Source organism: Vidua chalybeata, chromosome 9 (genome assembly GCF_026979565.1).
Source record: "Vidua chalybeata isolate OUT-0048 chromosome 9, bVidCha1 merged haplotype, whole genome shotgun sequence".
In the NCBI taxonomy this organism is placed as follows: Eukaryota; Metazoa; Chordata; class Aves; order Passeriformes; family Viduidae; genus Vidua; species Vidua chalybeata.
The window spans coordinates 3,170,912-3,193,589 of NC_071538.1; the positions used below are offsets into that span (position 1 = coordinate 3,170,912).

General features: G+C 46.0%; 1 protein-coding gene across 2 annotated transcripts in view; it reads left to right on the forward strand.

Moving 5' to 3' along the window:
- The first annotated feature begins 5,447 nt into the window (after positions 1 to 5,447).
- Positions 5,448 to 22,678, forward strand: part of ACBD6 (acyl-CoA binding domain containing 6) — an 81,248-nt gene continuing 64,017 nt past the window's right edge. For both annotated transcript variants that reach the window (XM_053950913.1, XM_053950914.1), the window contains exons 1-3: positions 5,448 to 5,655; positions 12,046 to 12,110; positions 12,612 to 12,708. In XM_053950913.1, coding sequence (XP_053806888.1) covers positions 5,458 to 5,655; positions 12,046 to 12,110; positions 12,612 to 12,708 — 360 coding nt within the window. In that variant the 5' untranslated portion in view covers positions 5,448 to 5,457. The remainder of the gene's footprint in view (positions 5,656 to 12,045; positions 12,111 to 12,611; positions 12,709 to 22,678) is intronic.

A 22,678-nucleotide genomic window follows, 5' to 3' on the forward strand; every position in this document is an offset into this window, starting at 1 on the left:
GCTGTGCCTTGCTGAGAGGAGACACACAGGGGGAAGAAGGAGCAGGGTTTTTTATCTCTCTGCTAAAGCAGTGAGCGTGCAGAGGAGAGGGGCAGCGCTTACTGGTTGTCTCCCCTCCTCCCTCTCCCACTGCAGGGGTGAAGGTGAGCCAGGTGCTGTGACATGTGTAGCAATATATGTAAAAAATCAATATTCCTAAAGGCACACCGTGCCCTGTGAACCTGAGCCCCATGCCAGTGGCCCTATGCTCCAATCAGGGAAGGAAGGTGGCTCTGCTCAATGCAGAGCTCTGTGCTCTGGGGCCTGCTTTCTGCACGAGGCATGTGGGACCTGGGGAGCCACCAGAGCAGGGCAAGGACCTTCTGGGTGCAGGACACAGAGCAGAGGTTCTGTTCCATGCTGCTACAAGAGGTGGTAGCAGCATGGAAGAGAAGGTGGGATAAAGCATGAAGCCCCAAGTATCGCACCCGAGTGCTGCCTGCCTGAAACTGGCAGCACAGCTTGGGTTTGCACAGTGAGGACTTTGTCAGCTTGAGGGCCAGGGAAAAAGTTCTCAGGCATTAACCTCGTGTTCTGCCAAGAAGCGGCTTTGGCAGGCAGCTGCCACCCACGCAGCTCCAGGCTCCATATGCAGTCAAGGCGTGGGGTTGCTTGGCTTTGACAGGGCTTGGTGGTGCCCTACAGGGATGCTTGGCAAAGGCTCAGTCAAGAGTGAGTCCCTCTTGCTCCCTCCTATGCCCTGGCATGAGGATGGTGGGAGGCACGATGGAGAGGAGGGATCTCCCCCTGGGACACTGGTGCAGGGATCAGATCACCCAAAAAGTGATGAGGGAGACAGAGAAAAGAAGAGTGGCAGGAGGAGAACATATGCAATGGGTAGCCTGGAGGAGCTCAGGAGACAGGAGGGGACATTTATTAACCACAGGAGCAGCTATGCCAGGTTGATGTGATGCCTCAGGTTTTATATGTTTTTTATATATAGCTTTTATATTTTTCACATTCTGTGCTGCTTTAGTGTGCACTTCTGAGCTTCACATTAGGGGATGGTGAGCTCTCTGCACAGAGCAGGGAGACAAAACAATTCCCTCTCCAGCTGGGGACCAAGGACAAATGATCCAAATCTCAGGCCCAGGATCACAAGCAACGTGGGCTGAAGAGAGAAAAACAAGAAAAATGGGACTTCATAACCTAAAGCTGGAATTGGACAATGAACTCCAATATGTAAATGGAGCAGAACTGATCAAAGTGAGAGACCCCATGAGCGATCGTGCATTTTGTGACCATCTTGAGTTTACCTTGGGTATAGCCCTGTCTGGGCTCTTGTGCTGCCCAAGGTGGATCCATTGAGGTCTCCTAATAAATCCCTACTTTATTCTTTAGCTCTGTCTAAAACTAAAGAATAAAGAAATGTCTCTGCCCTAGGTCAGCCTTGACAAAGCATCAGACATGTGCTGGGGGCTGTGCCATAGGATGGGACTGCCACTGGCTCCCTGTGCCACTCACCCTCGGGAGCCACACATATCCCCAGCCTGCTCATCCTCCAAAGGCAGGTGTCTCTCGCTGTAAAAGGCACGTCTACAAACGAACCAGCTCCTAATTGCCTCATTCTCCTTTTGTTGTGGGGAAAAAAACCAAAGTAATCATAGCTTAGCTTGCAGGGATCCTTTCAGATGTAGCTTTCAGGCTTGGAGTGTGTGGTGGCCTCTGCCCTCTGCACAGGGACAATGACAGGTCTCCAGGCTGACCAGCAGGATGGATATGATAATTATGCAGGGATACTTTTTCCCTGCTTGGCACTGCTGATCACGGCCTGTTATTGTGTCTTTGCTATCCCGGCGTCGGACCCTGGGGCAGACCCACACACGCAGCCTGTGCAAGGCCCCTGCATGATTTTTTTTTACTCCTTGGTGCTTGCAATGCTTCTGGTTTTGTGTGCTCTGCAGCCCGGGGCTGGGGGAATGGGCTGAATTTGACTCATACTGGGGTGACTGGAAGCTCTCCCAGCCCTGCACCACCTCGTGTTTGCAGGGGGGGTTGGTGCATTCAGCAGAAGGGCTGGGCTCCCATCCCGCTCTGTCCCAGGCTGCTGGGAACCAGCAACGACATCGACATTATCCAGTGGAGCAGGAGCAGCAATCTGAGCCAGCATCCCCAAACTCAGTGTTTCCACACCAGGCTCCCGTAATCTCCACGGGCACCTTGCACCAAACCTGCTCCCACGCCTGCCGGAGCGACGGGCTGGGAAGAAGCAGCGGACCCTCCGTGCAGTCCCTCTTAAAAAAAAAAAATTAAAGAATCAAAAGGCAAGGAAAAAGTGAAAGAGAGCTGCCAGTGCTCTAGAGAAGACACGCAGGAGGCAGGCACCCTCTCTCACCATGGAGACGTGCGGAGAGCGTGCGGAGGCTTTGCGTTCCACTTTATTTGCTGTGAGCATTTTCCCAAGCTCTCCAAAGAGCCTTCCGCACTGCCAGCCCGTGGAGCGCTGGCGGCGGGTGCACGAGTAATAAAAAAAAAATTAAAATAAATTTTAAATCTTTACATAAATTAAGGTTTTTATTAGAATATAATAATATTTTATAAGAAGTTTTATACGTTATGATATTTTAATTTTTAAATTATTCTTAATAATTTCTATAATAATTTTGAAATTATTTTAATTACAAATAAATATTTTATTATAGATGTATACTATATAATATCAATTGTAATATATATTAATATATTATATAATATATATTATATATACTAGATGTAATATATAATATATACTAGGTGTAATACCTATATTATATGTATATATATATTACTATATTACATATAGTAATTTCTCTATAATATTATAATGTTTATAATACATATTTATTATAAATGAATATTGCAGTCTGTTTTCCAGGCTGGGTGTAAGTCATATATATATATATTTTTTTTTTTTTTTTTTTAATTTGCAAGTGACAGAGCCAAGTTGGTTCAGCCTTTTTCCCCCCTCCCAATTCAAACCAGTGCTTCATACCCCCTGCACAGCCTGGGGTCGTGTCCAACTCCTGGCCCTGCATAGGACAGCCCCAAAAGTCCCATCACATGCCTGAAAATGTTGTCTCAGTGTTTCTGGAATTCTGTGAGGTTTGCTACTGCTTCCCTGGGGACCCTGTTCCAGCGCCCAACCACCCTCTGGGTGAGGAATATTGAACCTAACCCTCCCCTGACTCAGCTCCATGCCATTCCCTCAGGGCCAGCTCCAGCTTGCTGCCTTGACTATTTTGGGGCTTTTGTCCCCCTAAGAAAATCCTCCAGCACCCAGTGAGGTTGTTAAGACAGCAAGAGCATAAAAGCCAGACTATTCCTGCCTCTCATGCAATGTCTTTTTTTTCTACAGCTCCTGCATTTTTCTCTGAAAAATGGATGGAAATGTGGGTGCATGCGTTGCTCACAGGCTGCCCAATGGAAAAGGTTGGCTTTTCTCCTCTTACACTCTTCGCAGCCTCACTGGTTGCCGGAGGCTTTTCTTAGAGGTGGAGAAAGCCCCAACACAGCCAAGGCAGCAAGCTGGAGCACTACAGTGACAGGCCCTGAGGGAACGGCATGGAGCTGTGTCAGGGGAAGGTTAGGCTGGATATTAGAGAAAGGTTCATCGCCCCGAGGATGGTTGGGCACTGAACAGGCTCCCCAGGGAGGTGACCACAGCATCAAGGCTGACAGAGCTCAAGAAACATTTGAACAACACTCTCAGGCACAAGGTGTGACTCTTGTGGCTGTTCTGTGCAGGGCCAAGGGGGGATGATCTTTGCATGTCCCTTCCAGCTCACGATATTTTCTATTCTGTGGGTGAGTCGGATGTGGCTGGGAGATGCCACATGGAGGGACTGCGGCATGTGCGGGAAGCACCTTCATCTTCATCCGTCACCCAGTGCCTCGGGGTGACACAGGGACCCCAAAACCGAGACTCCAGCTCTCAGCCCCGCACAGCACGGAGCGGGCTGCGGGCTGGCCAAGGGCTCCCCGGGGGACTCGGGGCTGCCATTCGTCGGGGGTGGAGGAAGGAGGGAGGTGGGACTCGACAGATGTGCCCGGAGAGGGATACTTTCCGCCCGAAGCAGATACCGGGATAAATATAAACCGGCTTTGGGATGGCTCTTGGCTGGGACCCCCGGGCGGGGCAGGGCAGGGTGACCCCTGGGAACCCGGCACCGCATCCCGGCAGGAGCCCGGCTGACAGCAGACATCGTGTACCGGCTTCATCCGGGAGGATCCCGGTCATCGTGTCTCGGGGGATCCTGGCTGACACCGGGCGCTGTGTCCCGGGAGGATCCCGGCCGGTACCGGGCGCTGTGTCCCGGGGGATCCCGGCCGGTACCGGGCGCTGTGTCCCGGGGGATCCCGGCCGGTACCGGGCGCTGTGTCCCGGGGGATCCCGGCCGGTACCGGGCGCTGTGTCCCGGGAGGATCCCGGCTGACAGCGGGCCCGCTGTCCCGAGCACTCGCCCCACGCTCGCCCGGATCATCCCGGAGCGGCCCGCGAGTGCCCTCCAGTGGTCCCGGGAGGAAGAAGAGGAGGAGGAGGAAGATGACGAGGAGTAGGCGTCGGCGGCAGCCCTGGGACGGGACCGCGGGGGACGCGGGTGGCAGTCGGGTGCAGAGGGGGTTTTGGGGCGGGGGAGGGGTTGGCCTGAGAAGCTGTGGCTGCCCCATCCCTGGAAGTGCTCCAGGCCAGGCTGGATGGATGGAGCTTGGAGCAGCCTGGTGCAGCGGGAGGTGTCCCCGGCCGTGGCGGGGAGTGGGACCGGGTGGGCTTTGAGATCCACCCCCTCAACCTGTCCCCTGTGCTGGGCACTGGCCGGGTCACACCTTGAATCCTGTGTCCAGTTCTGGGGCCCTCGACTCAGGGAGGACATTGAGGGGCTGGAGCAAGTCCACAGAAGGGCAAAGGAGCTGGGGAAGGGTCTGGAGCAAAATTCTGGTGAAGGGCGGCTCAGGGGACAACGCCCTCACAGGATAGTGGAATGAGCTCAGTGCCAGCCTCTTCTCCCAGGTAACAAGCGACAGGATGAGAGGAAACGGCCTCAGGTTGCGGCAGGCGAGGTTTAGATTTGACAATAGGAAAGGTTTTATGTGGAGAGGGTCGTCAGTCTTTAGGACAGGCTGCCCAGGGCAGGCACCATCCCTGTAAGCCCTCAACAAACGGCTGGATGTGGCACCCGGGTACACTGGGGGAACGTTTGGACTCGATGATCTTGGAGGTCTTCCCCAACCATTCTGCCACTCTACGTCTCTCACGTCTACGTCGCTCTTCCAAACGATTCTGTCACCCTACGTCATGTCGCCGCTAGCCGACACGCGGATCCGCGGCCGCCCGGAACCCTCGTGCGCGGCGCGCGTTTCCCGCTGGCGGCGCGGGCGCGCGTACCGAGGCGCGGATGGGGGAGCGTGTTGCCGGGCGGACCGGGGCGGGCGCGGGCCGCCATGGCGTCGCCCCCGCTGTCGGCGGCGGGCGGGAGCGGCGGCGAGCTCAGTTCGGGCTCCGAGGCGGCGGCCACGGGCGCGGCGCTGCCGGACCGGGACCTGCCCGCGCTCTTCGAGCAGGCGGCCGAGCGGCTCCCCTCGCTGCTGCCCGCTGTCAGCAAGGAGCAGCTGCTCTATCTGTACGCCCGCTACAAGCAGGTGAGGCGGGACCGGCCCGCGGGCTGAGCGCGGCCCCGGGGCGGGCGGGCCGGGCTGGGGGGCGAGACCGGAGCGGGCCCGGGGCTGGGGCTCTGCCGGGGCCGCGTGCCTGCGGGGCTGCGGCCCAAAGTGTGGCAGCAGTGCCGAGGAGGAAAGTTGCGTCCCGGGGTGACGGCGGGAGCGGGGGTGTCTCCCTCCGGGGCAGCGCCGGCTGCACCTGCGGTGGAGGTGGATGGAGTCCGGTGGGACAGACCCCCGAAATTTTGGGGGGAGAGTGGTCGGGAAGTGTCCCAGCGGGAAAGGAGCTGGCGATGCTGGTCGACAGCAGCTGAACAGGAGCCCGAGAAGGCCAAGGGCTGTATCAGCCATAGTGTGACCCGTGATAAATAACACAGAGAATAGAAATTTTCGGTTCCAGCAGGACCAGCGCAGTGAGCGACCCCCTGCAGTGGGCAGCGGTGAAGCTGCATCTCAAATTCTGAGTTCAGTTTTGGACTCTTCGATTCAGGAAGGACACTGAGGTGGTGGAGCATGTCCAGAGAAGGGAACAGAGCTGGGGGAGGGTCTGGAGCACAAGTCTGGTGAAGAGCAGCTGGAGAGGTTTGGTCTGTAGTAAATGAGGCTCCGGGGGAAATTTGTTGCTTTCTACAACCAGGTGAGAGGAGGTCGTGGCCAGGTGAAGGTCGGGTTCTGCTCCCGAGTAACATGTGACAGGACAAAAGGAAAGGGCCTTAAGCTGGGCCAGGTGCAGTTCAGGTTGGACATCAGGAAAAGTTCCTCACTGGAAGGGTGGCATTGGAAGTGGCTGCCCAGGGAAGGCGATGGAGTCGCTGTTCTTGGCGGTGTTTAAGAAATCACTGGACGTGGCCCTTGGCACTGTGGTGTGGTTGTCAAGGTGGTGGTTGGACTCGGTGATCTCAGAGGTCTTTTCCAAACCAAATGATTCTGTAAATCCATTACCCTGGTGGTTGTTCCTCACCTCTCAGCCTCGCTCAGTGCGGGTGGCCCTGACGCTGCATCCTTTGAACAACAGCAACCAGACTCAAGTTCTGCCAGCTGAGGTCCAGGTTGGATATTAGGGAAAAACTTCTTGCCTGAAAGAGTGGGCAAAGAATGGGCTAGTGGGCACTGGAATGGGCTGCCCAGGGAAGTGGTGGAATGACCATCCCTGGAAACGTTCAAAAACCAAGCATATGCCATATGGTTTAGTGGGAATGGTGCTGTTTGGCCAAAGGTTGGACTGAATGATCGTGGAGTTCTTTTCTTCCATTAATGATTCTGTGGCATTGGTTTGGTTTTGGCAGAGTCCACGGTGGTTGAAATTGGTGCGGAGGAACAGCTCCACAACTGAGCTGGTTGGTTCTGGTGGTGACTTTGAACACAGCCCCCATTTCCCCTTCAGTCTGTATGAACTGAGCAAGCTATGGGGTGCACGCTGTTGGAGTACACAATGTAGCTTCTTCCTGCTCCCGCGGGAGAAGTTACATAAAACAAACCAAACAAAGCACCAGTTGCAAAGGACTGTAACGATCGTGTAACTTGGAGAAACACAAAACTGTAAGTGTTGTTACAGCCAGAATACAAAAGAATAAAACTATAAATTTAGGCTGGATGGAGCTCTGAGCAACCTGTTGTAGTGGAAGGTCCATGCCAGGGGGTTGGAATTAGGTGATCTTTCAACCCAAACCATTCTGTGATTCTGTGACTCAAGTGTGTGGCAAGAGGTGCTGCCTCAGCTTGAGAACTGAATCCCACTCATTTGGATGAACAGACAAAATTGGGTGTGCAGATCTTCCATATATGTTCCTCCCACGTGGATTACCTGTGTCCTACTACTGCCATGTATAAGTGCTCCCAATTTTTTAGTGCAATATTTAATTATCCTCTAAGCTGGCACCTCCCAGGCTGTGGTTTGTGAACCAGTAATTATGTTAAAAGCAGGCTGGTCACGTGAGGTTTTGTTTTCAGACTGTGCTTAGTGCTTAAATAGGACTGCAGGTTTATCTTTCCCCTGTGAGAAAAAGGAGGGTAGGAAAAAAAATACGAAGATAATTTTACAATACCCAGGATGAGAGGAAAAAGGTGTCTTTTCTGTAATTCTTTGTCTGTGTTCTCAGGATGCTTGTTGTAAATAAAATCTTTATTTTGTGCTCTGTTTCAAATGCTTTCTGACTATCCTGGGTGGAAATGGGAAGGGATTGCTTGCTTGTCAGCTCATGATTGTCCACAGACTACAGAGGGTTTCCTAGTGTTAGCTCTGTAAGGCCAATAAGGAATTTATTGTTAAAAATTGCAAAAATCGAGAAGCTGTTTCACAAGAGTTTTGATACAAGTCAGAAAAAGCTGACAATTGCCAGTTTGTCAGCACAGATTTCCACTTGCTTTCTACTGAGAAGAACAGGGACACTCCTGTGTCCCTGACCAACCAGGATGTGACAGCAAGTGCCTTTGTGCTCCTTGGTTTCAGGCTGTGCTTGGCTCCTGGATTTCTGTGCCTTCCCAGTTGGGAAAGGTGCCCTCCCTGTTACAGAATGCCTGGCAGTGCAATGCAGGCACTGGAGATGGGAGAGGTTTGCTAGCACAGCCACTGCAGGATTATGCCCTGCTAACTTTAAGTTTTGCAGCATTTTGTGCTTTAAATCAAAACGTGGGTGTTGAATGCAAGTTTTCTGTGGCAAGCAGCCATATCAGGATGCATAATGAGCTGCTAATATATTAACCGGGTGGAATTGCTGGCACACAAAAGGTGCTGACTCAGATCTGTCCACTGTCCTTGATTTGGCATCCTTGTCTTTTCCCAGTTTAGTGTTTTGTGTCACTAAAGGCTTTGATTTAGGATACAGCACCATAAAAGAGGTGACAGTAACAGCTGAGCTCTCTGTTAAAATACTGTATGTAATTTATTTCAAACTGTTTGGGTATATAGGCATTTTCCTGGAATTTTATTACCTTTTATTGGAGGCCATTTCAGGATTTTATTACTTTTCTCTCTGATTTTGTTTATGTGTCAGAGACCTGAAAATAAGGGAATTGCTTAGTTGTCATCTCCAGTGAGGTTTTTAGAAGATGTTGCTGAGTTTGACTCTGGCCCACAACAGGAGGAACAGACTAGTCCATAACGCTCTGGACTGGGACTGTTTTTTCTTCCCTTCCGCTACTTTCTGTGTGGTTTTGGGTAAATCACTAGTCTGGGCCTTGTGTCTGTAGTGGTGAAGGGAGTGCTTGCCCATCATGTGGAGGATGTAAAAATCTGAGGTTCAGAAGGTGCAGTAATGGAGATCAGTGTAGCAGTGGTGATTTAGATAGGGGAGGGGATCCAGCACTTGCTGGAAATTACTGGACTGGGAAAACTGCCCTGCCAGAAGGAGGATGTGTCCATGTCCATGTTGAGAGGTGCTGGCAAGCTGGAAATCCCCTGCTGATGGCAAATTGGGGCCTGTACTGTCTCCAAGTGTGGGCTCAAGGACATAATACCAATTTTGCATGATGTCTTTCAAGTATTGTGGGATATGATGCCACAAGCCTCCCCTGAACACAGGAATTTCTGCCTGCAGCTCCCTGTTGCATGGAGTCATGCTGTGGCATTGACTTGGTTGTTACCAGTGTCACTCTCTGTCCCTCTGGGACATGCAGTCCCTTGGTCATCATGACCCCCCCTTTCTGTGGTTGGTGTTTGCTTGTCCTTCCTTACACCCCATTTTCAGTCAGGGCTTTCCCAGGGGTGGGGACAGAGCTGTGGACAGGAACAGGCAGAAATTGTTGTCTTGAAAAAGCAATTTAGCTTACTTGGCTTCTGTACAGTCCTGCTGTCAATGGAAGTTCTGTTCCTGTTATTGCTCCATAGGGAGGCTGCAAATAGAATTCACCTTACGAGATTTACGATCAGGTAGGAATATCTGGCTGGAACACCTCGCTGTATAAATATATTGGCAACAAAATTAGCAAAGAGCCATTTAACCACCACCAAGGAGGGAGAACCAGTTGTGAGGCAAGGTGTGAGGAGAATCCCAAGGTTTCTCACAGTGTGGAGCAGCAGCTGAAGGTGTATGGGGATGGTGAACAGCATTAACACATCTCTGAGCATCTCTCCCTCTTCTAAATGTCATTGACCTTCAGCTCTCAGGTGAAGGCCTCATCCAAGGTTTCCAAATTTATTTTGGCCACAGATGGAGATTGCTGCAGACACTGCCTGTTTGGGGCTGTTTGGGTCACGTTTGTGCCACTCGGGAGTATAGTGCCTGCAGGCAACTCTGCACGCAGGAGCAATACCAGGAAGTTTTAAATGCATTCTGCCTGTCATGTTCTTTTAATGCAGCTGATGAACTGTAAGTGAGGAGAGCTGAGCATCAAGTGACCAGTCAGCACCCTAGAGACCTTCAATAATTATTTTCTGGACACAGAATGAGAAAGTCTTAATTTAAAATACTAATGCAGGCTCTTGGCTTTATGCTGGCTGTGAGCTTTTGAGGTCCTCTAGGGAAGTGGCAGAGGGACAGAGTGCTGCACAAAATTTTGCCTTTTTTGTCAGTATTGGCATGTTAACTCCCCTTCCTCAGCTGTCAGGCTCAGGTCCCCTTTTGTGTTAAATTCCTCGTTGGTTTCTCCTGCATTGTGAGTCTTGCGGCAAAAAGACAGGAGCCAAAATCTTGTGTTTTATTCTTTCCAACAAAACCACTGCAGGCCTTTTTAATGTACCTTAAAATAGCAAGCAGGGCACAAGTGCACTTTTTTCCCTTCTTGATGGATGAAATTTAACTACTAATCCTTGATTTGTATTACTATCAATGTTACTAACAGTCTTCCCCAATGCTAGAATAGCCTTTGAGTGCCAAATCTTTGGAGAGGAAACTGCTGTCATGTTTTGATGATGGCAGTGGAAAATTAATATTAAAACAGATTTTTTTTTTTTTTAATCTATCTTGGCCAATTTCTGCAGGTTGGCTGTTGAACTAAAGAATTGCCAAGCAGGCATTTTCCATACAGATAATGAATTTACATTTTATTCCCTAGTTTGTTTTGCTTTTTAAAACAAGTGGTCCAATCCACCTCAGAGCATAGGAAAAAAAAACATTTAGACTATGTGAACTGTGACTGATTTATACAACTTAACTGTTGCTAGCCTATTCTCCTATTTCTCCCTGAAATGCAATATGTTGTTTTAAAGGCCAGCTAGGATGTTCTAATTTGGATGAATTGCTCACTAGGAGACAGTCAGATGTACAGAAAATTAATTTCAGTTACAGTCACTCATATCCTCTAACACTTTAAATGAAAACATAGTGTAACTAATAAATATCTCTCAGCATGGGCATGCTCTCTTTAAAGCCTGATTAATGCTTCCATCCTCAGCATAAAATCCCCACCCTGTTAAGGTGAAGAATTGTTCGTTGATTTAAGCACTTCACCTGCCTGAACACTCGAGCATATTTCATAAAACATTTGCTGGATGCAGTTTGGTTTTGCTTGGCTAACAAAACATTTCCCCAGAAGCTTTTGTCCACCTCCAGGATGTACCTGTGTCCCCTCCCTGGGGTCCCCATCTGTGCTGTGCCCTGTCTTAGGGGGACTTGCTGTGGTAACTGCTTCCCAGGAGCTGCTGAGCTCTGGCTGAGCTCTGACTTCTAGCCTTTCACCCATCATCTTGTGTTTAAAAAATTTTACACATGGAAAACTGCCCGAGTCCCACTGGCACCAAGTTCATTTTACACTGCCTATGACACATTTTTCCATAGATCTATCCCTGGGTTCTGGCTCATTCCCTTTCTTCCTTGTGTTCTTTAATTTCACCCCCCCCCACACACATTTTCATTTCTGCCTTGCTTCTGACACATTGGCTCATCTCTGGCACTCAGGCCTTGACTTGTCTCTCATGCAGTGCTTCCTGCAGCCAGGTGCCTCGGAGCAAATTCAGGAGTTGCCTGGCATTCCTTTGCTCCAAGTTTGTCCCCTTGCCTTCCAGAGGACCTTGAAAATAATTAAGCAAATGTGTTTACTCGAGCTTTGTGCAGAAGCAGGTGAATTAATGAATAATCTTCTCTGTAGAAACCCTAATCAACAGATTTTTTTCTTTATCCTGGTGGAGGATGAGGCATTTGGCTGGGTAATAAACATAACATTAGTGAGAAGTCACTCGCTGGTTATCCCTGTGGGTAATGCGTGCAAAAGAAATGAGCTGCACAACAAAATTGCTTCCCGTGCATCATGCAAAGAAAACCCAGGGATGCAGGGGTGCTAAAGCAGGGGTGAGATAGGGTGGATGAAGTTTTTTCCCAAAAAAACCCTTTTTTCTGGCCTTATGACATGGTTACCCTGAAACCAACAGAACACAGAATTTTCATTGCACAAGTCCCCTTTGTTTTGTTCTGACAGAAGGAAATTTCTTTTCTTTAGGTGAAACTTGGAACCTGTAACACCCCCAAGCCAAGCTTCTTTGATTTTGAAGGAAAGCAGAAATGGTAAGAGGAAATCCTTGTCATTCCTAGCAATTCTGGCTCTACTTTTGTTCCATCTTGTCTCATCTGTTGACAAATTATGGACCTAGGGGATGTCAGCTCGGAGAGTTGCCACTGAAATGGCTTTAAAAGCCTTTTTTCAACAAGGAAATGTTTGCTATGCCTGATACAGATGTGAAATACCAGAATCCTTTATTTACTGCCTTCATCCAGAACTGGCATGCAGTGCAGCAAAAATGTGAAAATACCTGCAGCTCTGTGAACACAAGCTGTGTTCCAGCCTGGATCAGGATCCCCTGAAAGATCCTTTCACAGCAGAGCTGCACTGACAGTGGCCATTCATGGCCTCAGAGAAAAGTTAACCATTTCAAGCTGAATGAAAGATGGCTTTGCATGCCCTGAAAGGATTTTGATGAATCTGTTTGCTGTGTTCCACTGATGTCACTATAAAAACACCTTGTGCTGTCTCTGAGGGGCTCACTGATGTTTTGCTGTTGCTCCTAGGGAGGCTTGGAAAGCCCTGGGAGATACCAGCCCTCACCAAGCTATGCAGGAGTACATCGCTGCAGTGAAAAAACTCGACCCCAGTTGGAATCCACAGGTAGGAAATCTGGAAATATAATTTGGAAAACCATCCAGCATTTGTCTTTGTGAAGCTGACAATGGTTCAGCTTCTCACAGGCTTTAATTGCTGCATGGCAAACTTCATTTTGAGCAGATTAAAGTCTAAATTCGTTTCTAAAACTCTCCTTTTGTTGTGACTGAAGCATGAAGAACCATCGCTTTCATTCATAATGATCTTCATTACAGCCAGTGCATGCACAGGGTTGGTTTGGCTGCAGTGATCTAATTTATTTTGCTCCTATTGGTTCATGCTGTATTTAGCATGTAAAGATACGTTTTATCCTTTTCTCATCCTTCTCTTTTCAACTACTCTTTAAATGTTGATCAATAGAAAGCAATCTCCATGAAAGTGACATGAACTGAATGATCAATTCTAAAAATGTTTCCTTTTTGTTTCCATGCAGCAAATTACCAAATCTGATTATGATTAGGTACTCCAACATAACAAGTCTGTATCTGTGTGTTATAGGGAGACTGTACTGTCATTTTAATTAATTTGTCTTTCATCTACCAGGTTTATTACTTGACTGAATCCGTAAGGATATCTCCTGTTTATAGACTCACTTTTATACGATCTTTAAAGAGGATTGCTCTTTAGAAAAAGTATAGCATTTGGAAATAGAGTGGAGATATTTCACGAATAGAAAAATGCTGAAGGCATGGTAATTTCTTCTCATGGTAGGAAATTTGTTCTTCTATGCTCCTGTGCTTTAGAAGCAAAATTTTGTGTGGGCACAATCCTGTGAACCAAGAATTTGATTTTGAGTTATCTTCTGATGCTGTTCTTGAGATTTAAGGTTCATTTTTTTTTTTTCCACTAGTTCACGTTCTATGCCTTTCATCGTGATTTTGCAGCAAAGAAAGGTTGTCATTTATAAAAAATCCTTTTTAATGCCCTTGGAGAAAATAGTTTTATGTGCTGTGCAGTTAGCCAAAGTTGGCTGCTTGCTGGGTAAATTCTTGTCCAGGCTAAAATTCTCATACAGAAATAAAGTCATTTGTAAAAATCTGTGTATAACCCTGAATGAAGTAAGCGTCAAGTGAAACACATGAATAGTAATTTTAAAATGAAAAAAAAAAAATCAAGCATAATACTCAGAGCTATCCTGAACAAATTGTTCAGCATGGTGCCAGGTTTAGCTTTTTGGGTATTCCCTTCCTTGCCTCAGAGAAATACTTACTGTCAGAGCTGTGAGCTTCAGATTACAAAACGGTCAGCCAGGTAAGAGGTGTAATATGTTTTTACAAAACAAATATTTTAAACAAAATATTTTTTTGTTTTCCAAAACATACAGCAAACACAGGAAGGTTGGCAGCACTGTTCCTCCCCTCTTCCCCTAAGGTATGAAGTTACCTGAGCAGAAAATGTCATTTAAAAGTCAGCATTGAAATAAACGTGGCTTTGCTTTCTTCACAAGAATCTTTCTTATTATATCATCCTTTTAATTCCACTTTTATAGGACCAAAATGCTCTCAGGAATCCTCTCTCGTGCTGCTCTCCTGTTTTTCCTTCTCCCCACCAAATCCACGTTCTGGAGCCACGAGAGGGAGCTCTGTTCTTTAAAATGATGGAGATGCATGTGTCAGGGGATGGAGATAAAATACCTACTTTAGTCTTCAAATTTCAAATTGGATTTATAGAAAAGAGCTGTGGGTACATTACAAGGTGCTTCATCACTGTCATTGTGTCTCCTTTACATGCTCATCTGCTGGGTTCCTTCAGATTTTTCTTACTTTCCATAGATTCTGAATTAAATACTCCAAATGCTTGGTTTAAAAGCAGTATAAAGTGCATATTACAAATTTGAAAAGTTTGGCTTTCATATAATTATGAATAATAAATTATAATTACAGTCCAAAGTGTTCAATTTCTTGTTGTGCATCCTCGTGAATTTTGCTATTTAAAACTTTCTCAATTCAAAACTTTCTCAACATTCCCAACTTACTTTTTCTTCAACCTTTTCGTCTTCTTTTTCGTCTCATCCATTAAAGTTGTTCTTTTGTGTTATTTTAAATCCTCCTCAGGCTCCTGTTTCATATATTTGCAAAAGGGCTTTATTATCTTCATCCTTCAGTAAAATTTTAAGCTTAAAACTGCTTATTTTTTTCATAGGTTCATTTTTTCCTCAGCAGATTTACTGCTGTTTTGCAGCCTTCAAGCTGTCAGTGTTTTTGTTAATAAATAGGATCAAACTAAATGCAGTATTTCTTCTGCAGTCCAAATAGATCCACTTCTTCATTCCTTTTTCTTGTTTCTCCATTGATTCATTCTTTCTTATTGAAGTTTCTTTGTTAGTACACTTCCAGCATATGATTTACCTGCTTTAATTTATTATCTTTGTTTTGGATGGAAAAAAAACCCTGAAGTAAAAGGGTTCTGATGCAGTAGGTCTGCCCTGAATTTGTGTCCAGATGCAATGAAAACTCTAACAGCAGCCCAGATCTCACCTGCTGCTTCCTACTCCTGCACTGACTTTGGAGCGCCCACATTTCACTGGGAGACAGCTGAATGTGGAGAGGCAGCAGCATAGCTGTTCTCTGCTCTCTGAAGTTTGACCGTATCTGCTCAGCTATTTCCAATGTGGTTTTGTTTCTTTTACACCCTTGCTGCCTGCAGGTTGTCTCATAGTCCTGCCTAATATTCTCTTTCAGAGTTTTGTCTAAAACCTGGGAAAAAATGATCATACTGCACTTATTTTCAGCAATTTTATTTGCTGGAAAATCTTTAAAATTAACAGGTAACCTCAAGGATATTTGAGGTGAGGTCTATTGTCCTTACATCCATGAAGCCACGGGAATCTCATGGCTGTGTTGGTCGAGAACCAGTATAACAATTGCCTTTCGGGATGTTCTGCAATTCAGCCCTTCTGTGTGGCACAGTCTTACTATGTGTTGTGGGTTGTTTTGTTCCTTTTCCCAAGAGCAGCTGTTAGTAGGTCAGGAATATTCTTTTCCGTGCTGTCTCCATTCTCCTCTTGATGCAGTCCTCCTTCTCATCTTCTACCTTTTAGCACATCTTTTGTTTCTTGTGAGTCATTCCTTTCAGTCTGAAGTTCCAGGCAGTGGAAAGGTAATTGCTTGGACCAGCTCAGCTCTATTTGCATATTTCAGAGACATCACCTGTCCTTCAAGTCTATTCACTCTTCCTCCAGAACACAGAATAATTTATGAAGCCATTCTTTTGCATTCTCCAGCCTGAAACAGAAACATTTCATGCCGTCAACGCCTCCCACTGCTTCGGGTCCTTTACAAAGGAAGATGTGTCCCCGCTGCTTCTCTTCTCCTATGTTCACCTGTCCTCTTCCTGCTTTACAGGCAGCAAATGACAATTGCTTTTGGTGGCTTTGGCTGGTGTGAGCGTGGTGGTGACACTCACCTGCCCTCTCTGCCAGCCACCGTGTGCGTGTCCCTCTGGCTCTGCCTTCCCTCTGCCCTGGTGCTGTCCTGCAGCCTCAGCAGTGGCTCAGGGCTTTGGGGAATGTCACCTGCAGAAGATGGGTGTCACCTTCATGCAGTCACTTTGTTCTCATGTACATCGCTGCGTAATTGGGCGCTTCAGTACTTGCGGCTTTTGAGAGTCATAGTGGCTGTTTGCAGTCCCCCACACATTCCCAGATTCTCATCTCTCATGTGTATTGGATATCACAAATCCCCACTGGCTTCAAGGTTTCAAACCCAAAGGAGCAGAAGCAGGCCAGCACTTCCTTTCTTAGCAGCCTTGAACATGTCCTTTCCACTGAAATCCTGTCGCAGGGGCTGTGGGTGGAGGAGTGACACGACACTGCAGCAGGGTGGCCGGGAGCTGTTATTGATTCCTTCTTGTAACAAGATGGTTATATGGCACAGCTCAAACAATTAAAATAAATAATAAAAAAAGCATCCAGGTTTGCTCAGCACATTTGGCCTTCCATTTACTGATTGCAATTTTGGCATCGCTCGGTTCGAAATATTTCCTTTTCCTATTTCGCATATTGCGTATTTACCAGTTCAAATCTGAACAGCTTGTCACTACTAACTTCAGTGGCATCCTTTCCCAAACACTTACATGCCTCTTCCTATTTTCTTTGAGCGCTGAAACTGACAGGAGGACTTAAAGATTTTCTATTTATATATCAAAGTTTAAGAAGTTGGCATTTTAACTTGTTCGACTTGGCTTCACCAATAATGCGGTTAGTAAAATTTCTGCCGTGTAATGAGGAAAGTTGGAGATCAGGAATCTGAAGAGCAGAGACTTCTCTCTGAGGGAAAGAGAGCTCCACTTCAAAGAAAATAGATACTCACCAAAAATCTTTTTAGGCTCTTAAAGGTGTGAAGTCCCACTTCTGATGTTTACAGGGGAGAAAGTTGCCTGTGGTTTTGTTAAGTACTATTCTGTGCCTTGTTTGAGTATGGGAGGATTTAATTCTCTGTAGTCTGGTCCAAATAGTGAACGGGAGTAAAATATCTGCTGGGTTGGTGTGGGAGCAGCAGGTCATGCCAGGAGAGGACCCTTGGGAGACAAAAAGGCTCATGAAACAGAAAACAAACTTCAGAGTGAATAAAATAGCAAATGCACAATTGCTGCAGGCTCAGAGCAGTCCAGTAAGCTGAAAAACCTTTGGGAATAAAACAAATGGATTTTTGTCCATTGGGTATTTTTGCAGGAAGTACTGCAGGGGGCAATATTTGATAAGGTGAGTGGCCAGGTACCCTGTGCCCAGGGCTGGGCTCCATCCCTTCTGGTGAAATAACCTTTCTCTGTCACATTTATATGCAATAAGCAAGTTGAAACTTAAATGTGGCAAAGAGAATTTGCAGTTCAGGGATACAGTGAAAAGTAGGAGAAACCATTCCCAGATTTGCAGAAGAGCTGAGGTCTCTGCATGCTTTTGGCAGGTTGCACCAAGTGTTAACTGAATTATTTTAATAATTGATTTAAATTAATGAGCCTCTTGTATTTAAGTAAGCTCTCCAAGGCAGCTTAGAATCTCTGTAGTGTAGGATCTCCAAGAGAATTGAAAAATTTCTGTAACGACTCAAATACAAACTCTGTTTCCAATGACGTTAAAAAAATTTGGAAATCAAAACTTGAATTTTTCTTAAATTTTGATTCATTGCTCAAGTCTGCCCTGTTGATATCTGGAACAAGAGGCTTTGATCTTTTGCAGCTTACAGGTTTTATGTCTGGTCAACTTCTAAGAATTAGATAAGTGGCTGGTAAATGCAGTTTCAGGCTGAAATCTGTGAATTTCTTGGTTAGTTCTGCAGGCCAGCAGAATTTCTTCTGGAAATTAAGAAATGCATTAGAAAAACTGTTGTCTACAACAGTAAACAAAATGAGTGCACCCATCGTGTTTTCCCATTTTGTCTATCAGTCAAACAGATGTCTCCCTTGATAATCTGGCCCAGCAGCCACTGTTTGTGCTTGGGAAAGAGCAGCAGAGTGGTGTGGGCAGGATTACCAGGGGGATGGGAAGAGCAGCAAGGGAAGGGACCTGTTTGGGTCTCTCTGCTGTCACCAGCAGCAGTGAGCTCAGATACCTGCTTTGTTTGAGGAAATACCTCAATTTATGGCTTGCTGTGCTGCGAGGTCAAAAACTTTGAAAAATAACGACTTTATTTCTTTTGTAGTATAAAAGCCATTTAATTGCATCGTGTAAAGTGGGCACTAATCAAATTATGGCTGTGCTCCCTAAAGCTTGCTGTCCTGTGCTAATGCAGCACACTGGGAAGAGGAGCTGTGGAACAGTGCTGGAGGGGCTTTGCTCTGCACATTTCTTTGTATGGATCCTGCTGTGGCACTAGATCCTTAGGGAATTTCATATCTGACTTTTTGCGGGTTTTTTTAACCAAATATTGTTGATAACAATTACAATGATTTCTAACAAAATACGGAAAACAAAGATCACTGCTCTACATTTTTTTTTTTGAAAGCTCTCATTTCAGTGGTGATCACATTGGAAGAAGCATATCACTGAAACAATTTGTAAACTCTGATCAAGCTTTTCCCCTTTGAAAACAAAATAGAACAAAGCCAAATCATCAGGCCTGTATTTTTTTATTATTATTCTTTTAGCAGAAAACTAATCACTAGAAGTTAGGATTAAAACCAGAAAATTGATCCACCCCAGGCTTCTGGCTTTGGGGCGTGTAAGACTACAGTGTCCTCTGGTTTTAGACAAACTGCTGAGTTGTTTTTTTTTTTAACTGCATTGGAGTATGTAATAGTTATTGAGGGTTTTTATATCCTGAGAAGGTTTAGATGTTAACACACAGAGGGGTTCTTCTGCCATGCTGCCTTTTGCCAGATGTACGAGGGACAATCTCTAGCATGAAAGTGGAGTTAGTGGAGGATGCACTTATTTACCATGCATGGCTCACAAAACCTTGCAGTTTGTGTACATTTCACTCCTACTTGTGAGACTAGAGGTCTCACACCTTATTTTATCCAAGTTGGAAAAAAGGCATTTTGTTGTCTGCAAAATTAGACTTTAAGTGCTTTACTTTTGGAGCGTGCTTTCAGAACCAATTTTTCTTATTAGCAATGGGATGTTTTGTAGCTCCTGTTGTGTCAGAAACTAAAATACCATGCTACAAACACAAACTAAATTTCCCCATTCTTCCACAATAAAGGTAGGTAGTGTTGTTTTGCTGCATCTTCTCATGAGGAGTGTGTGCTGATGCTTTAAGTCCCTGATACAGATCCTACTCACAAATAAAGCTGTCCACATGTAATTTGCTGCCTTTCTGTCCCTTCTTTGCAAGTGGCTCACCTGCCAGGCATTGGGGTGCTGTGCTGGTGGGGCTGAGATTTTGCTTGTGGACAAGTTTGATCAATCACAGGGATTTTTATCCCCTGCAGCCTTTTATTGTAGAGCACAAAACAAAATGACAGACCCAGACTGTTGTTTGGAATTGTGGCTCTGGCAAGTTGTGCACAAGTGAAGAAGTTAAAATGAACAAGCATCCCATACTAGAAATATAAACAGCTAGAATACGTGTCAGCCTCCTACCCCCTGGGAGTGTGTTGGATTGTTCTTTTTGATTTTACATCTCTGCAGAAATTTATGGTCTCAGCTCCTTTTATTTATGACATTCTGATCCTCGACCAAGTGATTGATTGAAATACAACAGTGCCAAGCTGCAACTCTGTATTTCAGAGAGGCTGAAGTTTAGGAAGCAAACCAGCAATGCAGTCATGGATTGAAGGCTGCACTGGAATCCTGTACAGAGGTTGCCCACATTTCTATGCCCCTAAGCTTCTTCAAAGGAGAGAATTACCATGGCAATGGTTATGCCTCTTCTCTCTCCCTCTTTTTAAGCTACCTGTTCTTGATGAAAATATACTGTATGTTGAATATGCAATCTTACCAGCCCTCCAAGGGCTAGCTTTGTCTTGTAGAGATGCTAGTCCTCATTTTTCCAGCTCAGATCCAGCAGTGTTGATGCAGTCTGGTGTTAGTGTGCTGTAAGTAGCATAACATATTCTCTTGCTCTTGGATGTAACAGTAGTGGGTTTTGTGAATTCCAACCAAGAAACTGGGGGGGTGGGGGGTCACCATTAGTGATTTTGGTTAAATATTAAAATATTTTTCTTTTGAATACATTACAGAATTAATTTTCACCATCTTGCACTGATTACAGAAATATTACAGAATATATTATTTGGGATGTATTCAGAAAAAAAGAATAATTAGAGGCGTAGCTCTGCCTTGCTGAGTGTGCTGCTGCAGCAAAGTGATGCGTGTGGCATCCCAGCATCATGATTCCTGGCTTGCAGGTGGATGAAGACACTGCATTCTAGCCAGGTACACCAGAGGCAATTGAAAAAAAAAAGAGCAAGTAAATTTATATACATAATCTCAAACTAGTGGCATACAGCGATGACAAGATGTAGCAGTGAGACAAAACACTTCACTGTGTAACTTTCTGTGCAGCAAGGAATTTGTTGCTTTTTTGTTATCCCTGTAACTGTTGTCCAGAAGTAACAGGTTCTGCTGTCTACCTGCAGTCCCACAGCACCTGGTTCTTCCATGATCCCATGGCTGTGGGATTGGATGCACGGGATGCAGCTGAGCTCTGGGATCTTAAAACTTCAATTGAGCAATCGCTCTCCTAGCTGAGAAAGCAACTCAGTGTCAGGGACCTGATCACCAGATCAGGTGTCAGTTGCTGCAGATCCTGTGCTGAAGGTTGTTGCTTCTGTGGCTGAGTTGACAGAAAATGGTTAATACTGATATTACCAGGGATCTTGGCTTAAACTGAGATGGCAAGGTTGCATTTGTTAAAATTTCAGACTAAAAGCTGAAATGACTGAGATGCAACCAGAGGTGCCCTCTGTCATTTCAGCCTTGAGCTGGCAGTTTCTGGCAAGGCAAGAAAGGTGTGTGAATGCCAAGTGCAGTTTTCATTTGTTGCAGATTTTAGCAGCAATGCTGCTGTTCCTCAGCCACAAAAATGTGAGTGACAAAAGCACTGAAAATTTAATTTTTGTGAAGTGGCTGTGTGAGGCTGGAAGCAGGAAAGAGCAGTGTTGTGACATGAGAAGTGACTCCACCAGCCATCAAAACTTTCCTGTGAGGTTCATTTCTGTACTGAAAACTCCTCTGGCTAAAACAAATCCGTGCATGATGCTTTTGGTATTGCTGACATGACAAAACTGGGGGCTGGGAAAGCTGCAGGATGGGCTAGCAGAGGAGAGGTGTTGAACCAAGCAGGAAGCTGCCATGGGCAGTTCAGGAGCTTGGGGCAGAGAGCAGAGCCTCTGGTGGAACAGGATGTTTGGAAGGGGAGGAAAAATAAATAGGAAATTGCAAGGTGAGATGAGGAGGACCAGGAGGGAAAGATCTGCTCTCTCTCTGCCCAGTTTTAGCTGGGGTTGGAACTAGGTGACCTTTAAGGTGCTTTCCTACCCAAACCATTCTGTGGTTCTGTGATGATTCCTGCTGCCCAGGTCACTTCCTGAGCAGGAGCCTTCCTGACACCCAAAGTTTCCCCAGAGTGCCCAGAAACATGGAAAATCCTGGGTTTTGGGATAGTCAAGTGAGGTGGGGAATGAAGGTGGGAGGAGCAGGACTGACTCCTCTGCTTGTGGCACTTGGTGGACATTCCAGAGGGGGGCTTTGACTTGCTCTGCTGCTCTCTTGCTTGCTCTGCTCCTGAAACTCCTGCTCCTATTTTGGCCAGCAACCCACCAGGCTGGGCAGGCAGCTTGACTGCTTTAAATTGGGAAGGACTCAACCTCTAATTACAAAAAAAAAATCTGATTTTTCCAAGTAATTGAAGCTGTTGCAAGACTCTCAGCTTGCTGTGTCAGAGGCTCTTAAAAATTCAGGAACTTGGGTAGAACTTGCAGGTTTATCTTACTGTGGAATATGTAATATATTGATGTTTAGGTGTGGAGCTGTAGACATTTACTTGAAAGTGTTCAAGCTCAGGAAGGGTCTGTGTACCCTGCTGCTTCACATGGCAGGGCAAAGGCTGGTTTACAAGAAAGAGTGTGTTAATTAAAAATAGCATATGCTTTTGGGTAGGAGAAACCAGCTGTAATTGTTTTGTGTACAACATAAGCTATAGCATAAGCTGTTTCTTTAGTGAAAATACTGCTTTTTGAATTAGAAAAAGGTTAAGTGGCTATGTTTAGCTTGCTCTTTGCAGGAAATATCAAGGAAGTATTGAGTGTAATTACTGGAGATTAAGATTTTGTTTGGATGTTAACTAACAGATTGGTTAATATCATGTAAACGCTATTTGTCTCTTAGATTGGAAAAGGTTTTCCTTTAAAAGGGCAGCTGTTGTCTCCTACTTGGATGCTTGGACACTGTTGTACCAAATTACTCCTATTCTAAGGAAAGGTGGCACTCCTCAAACGTCTCTGGAGCATCCTATAGGTACTTTGAGCTGAACTAACCAACACAAAGGCAGGGAAAGGCTCAGGCACAGCCTCAGTGCTCAGCACTAAGGGCTGC